This window comes from Dermacentor albipictus, chromosome 9 (genome assembly GCF_038994185.2).
Source record: "Dermacentor albipictus isolate Rhodes 1998 colony chromosome 9, USDA_Dalb.pri_finalv2, whole genome shotgun sequence".
Taxonomy (NCBI): domain Eukaryota; kingdom Metazoa; phylum Arthropoda; class Arachnida; order Ixodida; family Ixodidae; genus Dermacentor; species Dermacentor albipictus.
The window spans coordinates 117,040,465-117,052,933 of record NC_091829.1 but is presented as its reverse complement, the minus strand read 5'-3'; the positions used below and the strand labels follow the sequence as shown (position 1 = coordinate 117,052,933).

At 47.7% G+C, this 12,469-nt stretch overlaps 1 protein-coding gene across 1 annotated transcript in view; it reads left to right on the top strand.

The window, feature by feature from the left end:
- The first annotated feature begins 9,515 nt into the window (after window positions 1-9,515).
- The window catches only part of LOC139049639 ((3R)-3-hydroxyacyl-CoA dehydrogenase-like), a 44,885-nt gene continuing 41,931 nt past the window's right edge, over window positions 9,516-12,469 (top strand). The window contains exons 1-2 of the mRNA XM_070525287.1: window positions 9,516-9,608; window positions 10,226-10,611. Of these exons, the coding sequence (XP_070381388.1) occupies window positions 10,278-10,611 (334 nt within the window). The 5' untranslated portion in view covers window positions 9,516-9,608; window positions 10,226-10,277. The remainder of the gene's footprint in view (window positions 9,609-10,225; window positions 10,612-12,469) is intronic.

Below are 12,469 nucleotides of genomic sequence, written 5' to 3'. Positions count from 1 at the left end.
GATAGGAAACACATGAAGGCCATGAAATAAACAAGTTGAAGAGAAATACTGAAATGAAACTTTGTAATTCAAGAGCCTTCTTTACATTTTTGTACATATGCAACGGCAAGGGGAAAATCTGAATTGTGCTGTCCTTGCTTCCACTATATTGAGCAGGAGCAGCTGTCAGTGGTCGTTTGTTGTAATTGCACCAAAATCATAGTCGGAACAGAGTGCACATCTATAAAGCAGGAGTTTTGCAAAATATACATTAGAAATGCGAAGATACAATGGAATATACAAATGCGTAGATGCACCTTGATAAAGGACAAAAAAGTGTAACTGGAAAGAAAGTTCACTGCATGTATACACAAAAGCTCCCAGCAAGATATTTAATCCTGACTATATATTCCAATAAATCTACGTATGGAAACAAAAGTCAGTGTATATAATGCATCGAACAAGGCAAATAAACTTGTAGCGAAATTTCAGATTCCGAGATCACAGAATCCTAAGGTCCGCCCCCTCCTTTCCCCTCACCCTTCGCGATGCATCGCGCGTGACGAAAGACGGCGCGCTTCCTTCCCGCATTTCTCCCTTGTTCACTCAAGACTGAGCTACCATCGTCGGCTCAACGATCCCTCAACGCTGTCAGCGCTCAACACTGTCACTCACACATGCAGCATGTGGCGCGTGGGGACCGTGTTGCGGCCCTTGAAGTTTGATGAATAAGCACAAAAAGGTACACCGACCAGGGTACACCGACAATAAGGTTCACCGACAATGAAACTCGTAACAGAGATACAACGTATTTAAGTACATTTCAGTACGTGACGCAAGCAGCAAGGGCACAACATCGGAAATGTACCGTCATGCCTACTTAGCGTGCGCGCCGTGGTATGTAGGTGCAAGGATTCTAGATGCAGGCGTGACGCAAGCTTCTTTTGCTTGGTGAGGACGCGTACACTTGCCCAGTCAATATTGTGGCCTGTAGAGTTCACATGCTCAGCAAGGGCACTCGAGGCCACGTGCCGTTTTTTTACATCATACTCATGCTGCCTCACGCGTTTTTATGCGAAGCATATTACGAGAGCTCAACCCAGCTCCTCAGGCGCGCCGGTGTCGCCATGAAATCACGTGACACCGTGACGTCACGACAGAGGAGAAGTGGCTTTGGCTCAACTCTTGCAAGACGGGCTGGGTGGGAATCGAACCAGGGTCTCCGGAGTGTGGGACGGAGACGCTACCACTGAGCCACGAGTACGATGCTTCAAAGCGGTACAAAAGTGCCTCTAGTGAATGCGGTGTTGCCTTAGAAACGAGCTGTTTCTAAGGCGTGCGTCTCTTGCTCAGGCGCACATTTCGTTGCCGCGCCGAACGCTGCTTTGCTCGACGCTCACCGCGTCCAATGCGGGGCGCGTAGTCGCTGCCCTGTAGCCCATTGTCTTACACCCCTTGGCGGGTCGACGGGAACGCTGTCGCGTTCCACTCTTGAAGGCGAAGAAGTAATGCATGAGTTGTTTCTTCGTCTAGCCGAACCAAATATAGCCAAGCAACAGCAGTTCACCAGGCTAAACAGTGGTTCAACAACTAAAATAAAGGCTAGTATGCTTCGCATCCTGGGCTTAACCTTACCTAAGCCACAGCCATTTTTTTGAAGTCACCTGTCCCACCAATTTACTTGTAATCACAGTTCTCGCACGTTGTGGCATAGACCATACCCGGGAACGTTTGCTGTCACAATTACTCTTTTACATTTACTGAAATGTTCCTTACTTTTCGGTTGGCACACGCACAATTTTGACCTCGTACCTGCACACGATACGAACGATGGTCTCGCTTGTGGCGGGGACATACGGAACGGCAGCTCACTTCTTCGGAGACGACGTATAACGCTGTCTTTCTAGGAGCAACACTTATTTTCTTACTGATGACAAAAAGGACGGAGGGTAGCAAGAAGCTGTTAAGTATTCACAGATACTCCTAGTATCGCACGTGCAGTCTTCCTGTCTTGTGCAAGCGGTTGTTGCTTACTGCAACAGCGTAGCAGGAACAGACATATTGTGTGAAATGTCTGTTCGTTGAAAGGAAGGCCAGAGTCGCCGCGCTTGAGAATAACATCAAGAAACGCTAAGCAGCCGTATGCTTCTTGCTCGACAGTAAACTGAACCGCCCCTTCCACGCTGTTAAGACGAGCAGTGAAGGCAGCGAGAGGAACCTTGTGAATTATGCAGAATAAATCGTGTGTACATTCCGGGAAAATCTTTGGAGAAGGGCTAAAAGATGCAAAAGCCCAGTGTTCGACGTTCTCCATGACCATATTCGCAGCAGAAACTGATATAGATGCTACCCTATAGCCGTACCATGCGTTTGCAGGTAACAATTCAAAGACGAAGCATTTATTCGACAAACATAACCTATTCAGACAGGACCGGTCTGGAACGTCATTCGGAGACCTATCGGGCAGCGACACGTCAGTTTGATGACAATGGTGCAAACCTTTACAGCCAGTTCTACTGGAACGTTTGTGAATAGGGACATCAAATGAGGCCGTGACGTCATCATGAACAGGAACAACTTGCCGGATCTTTTCCATAAAGACGCCAGAATTGTGTACCTGAGTGCCGCTTTTTCCAACTAGTGGCGAAATGATCCGGGGTAGGTAACCGGAACGATTGTACAGACGTTAGCGAGTATAGTCGAGAATGGCCCGCATAGGAAAACCTTGCTTGTGTATCGTTCGTAGACCATAAAGCGTAGGAGCTGATGCCTTGCGACAAAGTAGTCGGTAATAGAGTGATTTATGCTGGGGTGGGACCAAATTGTAGACGTCAGCTTGAAGCTTTTGTAAGAACCTTAGTAGTTTTCCTGTGGGATCACGCGTCAGGTGAGTATAGGGATTGGCGTCACTAACCTCCAGCATCTTTTAGTTGTAGCCACCACTACCAAGCAAAACAGTTGCGTTTCCTTTGTAAGCCGAAAGAATGACGATGACTGAATTGCTTCAAAGCCGGCCGATTGGCTGATGTTCCTCTAGTTACAGCGCGGGGTTCGGAAAAGGCTTTTGAAGCCTAGATAGCACGTTCATAACACACGTGCGAGCTTCACGTCTAGGGGCATCGACTTAGCTTACAGCCTTTTCAACAGCGTGAACCAGCTAAATCGTATCTCGTGTGAGCCCTGCGCTGAAGTTTAGACCAAGGCTAAGGATCAAAAGTTCTGCTGTATCAGGCTTATAGGAAGAAAGGTCGTGTATAGCCTCTTCATAAACTTGGGGACGTACCTTTTCAGAATGAACGCAGCCTTTCCACCTTGGGATGATGCATGATGTCGTTATTCCGTGTTCTCACACTTGCTTGAAAGTTTGCGTGTAGGTGTATTGAACTGAATTCCGCAGGGCACAGGAACTACAGTCGGCGAAGGGCACAGAAGGTATCATTTTCCACCATACGGACTTTAGCCTTGTACTCCGATATTCTTGTTTGTAGTGGTAGTCGTTCAGCCGTTGAAATCACGCAGTCTTTGCGCGCTTATTCAGCTTATATTTATCCGACCAGACTAGCTGCCATCATACCTTCAATTTCCGCTTTCGGAGTTTACACGGAAAATGTCGGTGATGGCGACGCCAATATATGCGCCTGAAGTGTCCACATAATTGCTATCGCAAAAATATTGTTACAAGCGTGAATGTCTTGTATGATTTGGGTACGTGCCGCCAGCAGTAGTGGGACATGGTGTAAGAGAGGGAAGAAGAAGACGTTCGCCTAGCGATAACGGATGGAAGATGAATCTCGGCTTGTGCTCAGGACTGTCGGTAGCGTATCAATAAACCATCGCTACACATAGAATAGCCCGTAACAGAGTGGTGGAGGTGTTGGGTACACGACGTCGCCATATTACGAAGTCGCAACTGCTTGAACTTCGCCGGAGCCGCCGTCTAGCCGGTCTCTCGCCGACAACAATCATGCCACAGAACGGAGGACCAGACCCGGCGCCAGTTGCAACCGCGCAAAGGTCAACGCCAGCTGCTGCCGCACACCACTACATGGAACCACGCTCGTTCGCGGGAAGAGCGGCAGACGTTGACGAGCGGCTTGCGCAGTACAATCGGGTGAACCGATATAACCATTCGAACTCGGTCACGAAGCTTGACAACGTCGTCTTATTTTGAGAGAGACCGCACTGATGTGGTTCGAGAATCACGAAGAGTCCTTAACAACATGGGAACTATTTGTTGAAGAAATAGGAAAATGGTTTAGCGACTTTGATGTCAAAAAGGAAAGTGCGCGGAGAACACTTGCCCAAAGAGCTCAAACTCCGACAGACCTGCACTACCTATATACAGGAAATGCTGAAGTTGCGGAAGAAAATAAACCAACCAAGAGGATATCTGAGGAAGACTGAGTCGGTCATGTTCTGAAAAGGATCCGAGAAGACGTATAAAATTTGCTGATAGGTAGAGATGACCTCACGTCCATCTCAGATGTTTTGCGTCACTGCCGTACATTTGTGACGTTGAATACACGTAGTACTGTGCACAAATTTTGACCACTGGCAAACATTACAACTGTCGCCAGCGTCGACCTTGCCCCTAGTATTCGGGAATGGTACGTGAACTGCGGCGACACAATGAAACTGTGTGCAATACAGTTCAACCGCCGGTTACGTACCCGGTATATCTCGGTGCCCGCAGCACCACGCGCTACTTTGCAGCCATCTGTGTGTGTCACGGACGTCCATGTGGCTGGAACGACGTGGACACATCCAGTGACATATCCGTCAGAACAGCGATATGAGCAACGCTTCCACCCCAGCCTTGATGCAGAGGCGGACTGCTCGTGTTCCGCGTGCTGAGGTGCCGTACCCAGTTCGACAACCTCTGCCCGCTGAGCGCTTTCAGCAGCATTTCGTCGAGCGTACTCTGCCCTTCTGCTACAACTGTGGTAGTGAGGGCCACAACGGCAGGTACTGCAACGTGGTCCCTTGACGCCACCAGCCCCGAGGAATGACCGATCAACTATATCTGGCCAACAACGTGTTATCCGTGCGTACACTATCCACGCGGTATGTCCAACGAGACTCTGAGAACGCTGCGAAACCATTCACCGGCCTACAATTGGAGCTTCACACCACCGCCTGCCCCTCGCGTAAGCCGGTCACCATCTCCCCGGCGCCGCTGCCCATCGCGTTCACCAGAAAACTCGTCACCGTGACCGTTGGAGGTGAGGCAGCTGGACAAACTTTATGACAGTAATGCCTCCACCAATTTACATGTTTAAAAATAAGGTTTGTGTCCGTGTAGATGGCGTCTCAACATTAGCCTTAGGGATACTGGAACGACCGTTTCTGTAAGGAGTTATGCATTCAAACGCCTACTAGGACGAAAAGTGCTGTTTTCATAAGACCGTACCGTTGTGCTTGTTAGGGTGAGTGGAGAACTATTGTACCCTGTAGGTGTGTTCAGCGCAGAAGTTAGCTGGCGTTGTGAAACGTTTAACGCGGAGTTCGTAGTTTTACCTAATGCTACGCATAATTCTGGGCCTCGATTTTCTGACGCTCTGTGGTGCCAATGTGGATTGCCGAACGGGAGAAATTAATGTAGATTCAAGCCTTCCCGCCGTATTTGTGGAACACCCACCGTGTTGCGAAAGTGCCCTTTGTGTGTACGCAGATAACGTACCGACGTTGTCTGCCATATGTGTCCCAGTCACCTGCTCTCCTACAACCGAGCGATCATTTGACGCTACCACAGAGCCCACTCACCTTAGTCGCATTAAGAATGTTCTAGTGCCCTATTGTACTGTCGACGGGCGTACTGTCTCATGGACGATGAATTACTCCAATGAACCCCTATACTACCGGAGGGTCTGAAACTTGCGGCCTTTCGTGAACATTAGTATTGGCGTTCGCCTTCCTTGCAGGAGCCCCTTATGCCAAGGATGAGTCCAAATCGGGTTCACGTGCCAAGGACACTTACATGATGGCTATGATAAACAAATAGCTCAGTACCAACGAACGTCACGAACTGGCAAATATTCTACGAAAACAACTTGCAGTGTTCGACTTTTCTCAGCAAGAGGCTCCGCCATCCTATCCACCTTCTCGTGTGCATCATTGCATGTACACGGTATCTCACCAGCCTCTGCGACAAAAAGCATACAGGGTGTTACCTTCGGAGCGCAAGGTGATCAATGACCAAGTCCATGATATGCTAAAGAAAAACGTTATCCAAGAGTCAAGTAGCCCGTAAGCAGCCCCAGTAATTCTAGTCAAAAAGAAAGATGGCACATGGCGATTTTGCGTTGACTACCGCCGTCTCAACGCCGTTACCAAGAATGACGTATACCCTTTGCCACACATTGATGATGCTATAGATTGCCTTTCTTCGGTCTCATACTTTTCGATTGTAGACTTGCGGTCCGGATACCGGCAGATTCCGATGCACAAAGCGAACAAGGAAAAAACGGAATTCGGTACACCAGACGGACTTCTGGAATTAAATGTGATGCCATTCGGGTTATGTAACGCACCTGCAGCTTTTGAGCGCTTCATGGACCAAATTTTGTGGGAACTCTGCTTGTGTTATCTGGATGATGTGATTTTCTGACGCACGTTTAGTGAACACAACGCTCACCTCAGTCTTGTAGTAGAGGGCCTAGGCAAAGCACGCTTGGCACTAAACTCCAAGAAATATAACTTTACACAACGCCAAGCACTAGTTCTAGGCCACCTCATGGACAAAGAGGTCATAAGACCTGATTCACCGAAAACGGCTGTGGTCGAAGACTTTCAGCAGCCTCGCTCAGTCAAAGAGCTGCGAAGTTTCTTGAGCCTTTGCTCATGTTTCCTGCGATTTATTCTCGGAGTTTCTCACATCGCGCATCCGCTGACGTGTCTGCATCAGAAAGGCGTGGACTTTGACTGGGCCCCATAATATGCGTGTGCTTATCCTTAACTGAAGTTCCGTTTAACGTCCCATTAAGTTTTCAAACACTTCGAACCCTTAGCTCCCATAGAAGTCCACACGAATGCTGGCGGCATTGGTTTCGGCGCTGTTCTTATTCAACGCTTTGATACCAAAGTAAGCTACCCTGTAAGCCTCTGTAGACTAGCCTCTGTAAGCTAGCCTGAGCGCAATTACACCATCGTTGTGTGCACTGACCACCTGACACGCCAGTGTGAGACAACTGCGATACCAGCGGCTACTGCAGCTGACATGTGCCTTTTCTTTGTACGTTTTATCATTATCCGACACGGGCCTCCTATAGTCGTTATCAGCGATCATGGGCGACGGTTTACTACAAATGTGATTGAAGAGTTCCTTCGTCTATGTTGCTGAAGTTTTCGACACTCTACGCCATACTAACTACGAACAAGGCGCCTTACTGAACGCACCAACAAAACTCTCACGAAACTGTTGTCTATGTACGTCTCGAGGGATCACAAGAACTGGGACAGCGTTCTACCTTTCGTTGCTACCTTTCGTAACTCGTTAACACCGCCCAGCACTAAACTACCGGATACAGCCCCTTCTTTCTCCTTTACGCTTGGCCGCCACTTTGATACGATCTTTGATACCCTTGATACGATCTTCCCATTTATGAACCCCAATGAAACCAGCATATCTGAGACCATCTGTCGAGCAGAAGCCCACCTTCTCGCTTATTTACGCACTCTTGCTTCCCAAGATCGCTCGACGGCACGTTACGACCACCGACACCGGCATGTCACACATGATCCAGGTGACTTAGTGTGGCTGTGGACACCTACTAGAAAACGTGGGTTGTGCGAAAAACTTCTGGCCCACTATGTTGGACCTTATGTTGTGTTAGACCGTATTAGCGAATAGACGTACCGCATAGCGCGTCTCCTTTCAAATGGTCGACGCACTTCAAACACTGAAGTGATCCATGTTGCCCGCTTGAAGCCCTGCAGCGGGCAACAAACAGCCCTGCAGCCCTTCAGATGCTGTTTGGCTTACCTGGTGGGCTTCGTCTGCACGGGGGAATGTGTTCCGCGTGTGGAAATCTTTGATTATTTGGGTATGTGCCACCAGCAGGAGTGGGACATGGGGTAAGAGAGGGAAGAAGAAGACGTTCGCCTAGGCCATTACGGAACCTCGGTTGGCGCTCAGGACTGTCAGTTGCGTACCGATAAATCCTCCCTACATAGGGAGTAGCCAGTAACAATATATTGAGAGTATCAGAGTCCCGTGGCCCATCACTCTCTGCAAAAGTAACGAAACCGAACATTCACCATGCGGCAATTCCCTGCCCCGCAAAAATGTTTTTTTTTTCTTTTGTGGAACGGGGGCACCGATGTGTAAAAAAGGAACGCAGAGGACAGCATGTTGGCCACAATGGAATGCCTAATTGTGGCATCTAATGTTGCTACAGAAGGAATATCGAAGCAAAGGTGAGACGCTTGGTCCACAGAGAACCATACGCATACTGCTCGGTATCCTACACCGGCGAGATAAAAGACCTTCCGGAGAGGTTGCCATAACATCGAAGTGAAGGTGATACTCTCAAGCGAACGCGTTACAATCCGTCGAGTCCCCACAGTGATGGCAGCGAGCGATAATTGTTTCTCTTTCTCGCCTGCTATCCAGAAAGCGTCCAAAACTCTGGCAGGCCAAAATCCATTCGGCCAGAGAAAAACGAACTCACACTAAAGTGCGCCATGAGGTGGTTGGGGCCACATGGTTCTGGCAGCTCGCGAGTAACGAGAACAAGAAAACTGAGCAGGCTGAATATGTCCGCGCGAATAAAAGTCAAATTATAAAACATAAATAAGAACTTAGTTACCTTTGCCGGCTTTAATGTCTTGACATTGGTGCTTTGGCGCAGGAGAGAAAAAAATGTTGCTATTCTGTTCTGTGGCATGTCGGCGCGAATGAACCGCCACAACGATTCGTCTCATGGGACGTCGCTGCGTGCTTTGCCAACTTATACTATGAGAGCGTGTTGATTTAGCTTGTCTCGTTGTATGGTCCGATGTACGACTTAAGAAAAGTCGATACACCTTTAATATCAGAACATTAAACCCACAAAGTTCAGAAATTGCAAATTTAAAACACGATTTTCGAAATGTCAATGCACCTTCCGCATCAAAAGTTTATGACAACTTTATTTGCATAAAGCTTCGGAACTGAAATTCATACGGCCCGTAGTTTCCGCGGCCTCTGCAAGATGCCACGACGAGCTCACTCGTCATCGAAACGGCCTTGAAACATTGTGCTCGGATGCAGCTCTTCGGGCGTTAACTGACTCCAGGTGGATGGGGGTTACCACAAAATTCAGCCCTAGTTCATAATGTTTGCACCGAAATGTCCTTTCCAGCGTAAAAAATACATTCTACCCAAAAGCCAGAATTAATTCCGGTGCCAGGGTTGCTTTCGTCGGTGGTGCATGACAGCAGGAAAGAATATCGGCGGGGGGGTTTAAGCCGCATATGCCCCCTCCCCCCCTCCACCTATGGCTATGCCCTTGTGTCAATGTTAATTAAATTTGCTTTTGCGCATGTTTCAGAACATCCTAAACCTGGCTGGCACGAACTCGGGTAGTGGTTGCACCAATGAACTGAGGCCGCTGATTAGATCAAACAACTACGGGCGTGGCGAATCAAAGGTCTACACCTGCTTCCCTTTTGTCTATCAGCGCTTCCTTTCTTTTTCGTCACTTTCGCCGCGTTGTAACAACATTCTTATGGACTTTCTTAGCAGGGATACTGTTCTCACTATTCTACCTACCAAGCGCTTGAAAAGAAGTGTTGCCCTTATGCGTAAATATATATGCGTAAATATATACACGAGAAAAGCACTCTTGATGCAAGCAGACGCTTCGCGAGCCCAAGACATTCAAGACGCAAACACCAAAGACAGGTGGCGCCACCGCGTTGAAGTTCCGGCAAGAGCTAGCCGTGATGTCATGCATTTCGAGGCCACTCTTATCGGTCCTAGTTAAATTATTATCGGTAAAACTGTACTACATTGCATTCTAAAAAGTCAGAGACCAAATTCGGGATATTTCAAGAAGTTTGACTGAATCACAACGTATTAGTGCGAAATAAGTTCTTGAAGAATGAGTTAATAACTTAACCTGAATAAGAGGGGAGGGGAGTTACTGAAATCTATCTTAAACCTCATGTCAGGTGCAAGGATAACCTATCACAGCGATCGTATTTTGATGTGTCAGAATATTTTTTGGGGAGAAAGCGCGTAACATGTCTCCTCTTGGTCTTCCAGCTCCTCTTCTTTCGGTAAAAGAGCGAGCCAATCAGGGAGGAGGTACCTGTGCATGAGACCGGCTTGTTCACTCGTGCGTACAAAAACTGTCGAAGAAAGACACGCAAATACATGGCGGACGCCGACAACCACTGATATAAGCACTCTCGTCGCAATTGTGGCGGTCGCACTCATTGCGATAAGGCATCGACGGCGTTCTGCGGGAACTCTCACCTTAAGCGTGGCTCCGAAAGGTATGTCTCTCGTCGGACGGTTATCTCTAGTGACGGGAGGCGCCAGCGGCATCGGCGAGGCCACATGTCTCGCCTTAGCCGGCGAAGGTGCGACGTTGGTTGTCGCCGACAAGAAGCTGGAGGGTGCACAGAAAGTGACCGAAACCTTGCCAGGTTGGTGGCCATGTCGTTGCATGGACAGTTCTCCTTTGAAAAACAGACCCCAACATTACTGTGCTAAGCCGTTATATAAGCCGGAAATATCTCGCTATCTCTTTGGCATCACGTTATTATGCCTCAGGCAACGCAAACAAAATTAAAATGCACCTCGTCATTAGCTGTAGGGAGTCTATATGCAAGTGCTGTCAACACGCATGAAGGCTCGCTGATTAGCTGGGTTCGAGCCCTACGGTTGTGATGGTTGTGATGCGCGTGCTGTACCAATATTCCATAGGCTGGGTCTTTCTTTTTTCGTGGAACTCATGATGAAAGAAACAGAACCGCATTTTATTAACCGCTAGAAAATGGCGGTCAAATGTAATTTTTCTAGTTTCCAAAATGGTGTAAATGGCTGTTATTAGGGAAAGCATCGGAAAATATTAAAATTGTTTGTTATTGTTTCATTATTGCAATGAAGCCTGGAAAATTCAAAGGGCCAAGCAAGCAAGCAACGCTGCGCCTCTTTGTCTTCATCCATCCCGATAAAAGAAAGTGATAACCTTAACAAAACTGACAATTGGGCGAGCTGCTTTACGTTCATCTTGCATAAACAGCGCAACACAGACACGAATGGGAGCTGGAGTAGTGACTAGAGAGGCGCTGATTATTAGTGTCCCAAATCGCAACATGCTTTTCAAGGGTCACATTTGAGGTAGAATCAGAAAAGATGAACCCCAGAGCGGCGACTATGGTGTCCGAGCCCCCTCCGGAGTTTTCCGGGGTGAAGGGGGCCGAGCCCCGCCCTCCCCCGGGTGATGCCGAAGCCCCCCCCCCCCCCCCCCCCAAACTGTCGTGACCAGAGCATTGTCACCCACGCCATTAGAGGTTCCTTTTGGTTTGGCTCCACTTTTTCCCCTAAAATTTTATTGGGGGAATAGGTTACTGCATCATTGTTGTCGTGGACGGCTTCAAATCCATACTTTCACTTTATTTCTTCAAATTAAGACGATAGGTATAAATTAAAAATTAAATTATGGGGTTTTCCGTGCCAAAACCCCTTTCTGATTATGAGGCACGCCGTAGTGGAGGACTCCGAAAATTTCGACCACCTGGGGTTCTTTAACGTGCACTTAAATCTAAGTACACGGATGTTTTCGCATTTCGCCCTCATCGAAATGCGGCCGCCGTGGCAGGGATTCGATCCCGCGGCCTCGTGCTCTGCAGTCCAACACCATATCCACTGAGAAACCACGGCGGGTAGACGATAGGATGACAAGCGCATTAGAAGCATCAGCGGCGGCAGCCTCATCTGCATTTTCTCACTTTATTGTTTGGTATTTCCGCTGTAAACACTATGCAGATATAATATCTAAATATATATACAGGACAAAGATTATTATACTTTTCAAAGAGGAGGAGTTAGCCAATCAACAATTGTTTTTAAAGGTATGGATAGCCTATGCCTAGGGAATGAGTATGTTGCTGTATATTCACCTTGCTTCAAATTACTTTGCGTCCATTTTTGACCCAGAAAAAACGTGCGACAGCAGTGACCCCTTCGGCAGTCCTTTATCAAAGGCGTGTGAAATGCACGTGAATGATATGAGTTTCAGTATTGGCACTCTTTCCAGTAAACAGTTCTAGCGACTCAAGAAAAAAAAAACTAGAAAACATTCTATTAATTTACAACATTATTTAGGAATGGAAACATCGCCCTGTGCATACAGAGGTCATAAATATATACGGGGTGTCCCAATTTAAAATGACGCTCAAAGATTTAAAAACAAAAGTACAATCGCATTACTCGAAGAAGACCTTGTGTTTATTGTTTCCAGTACATGTGTAGTAGACGTCAGTTATTTTTTGTTACTGT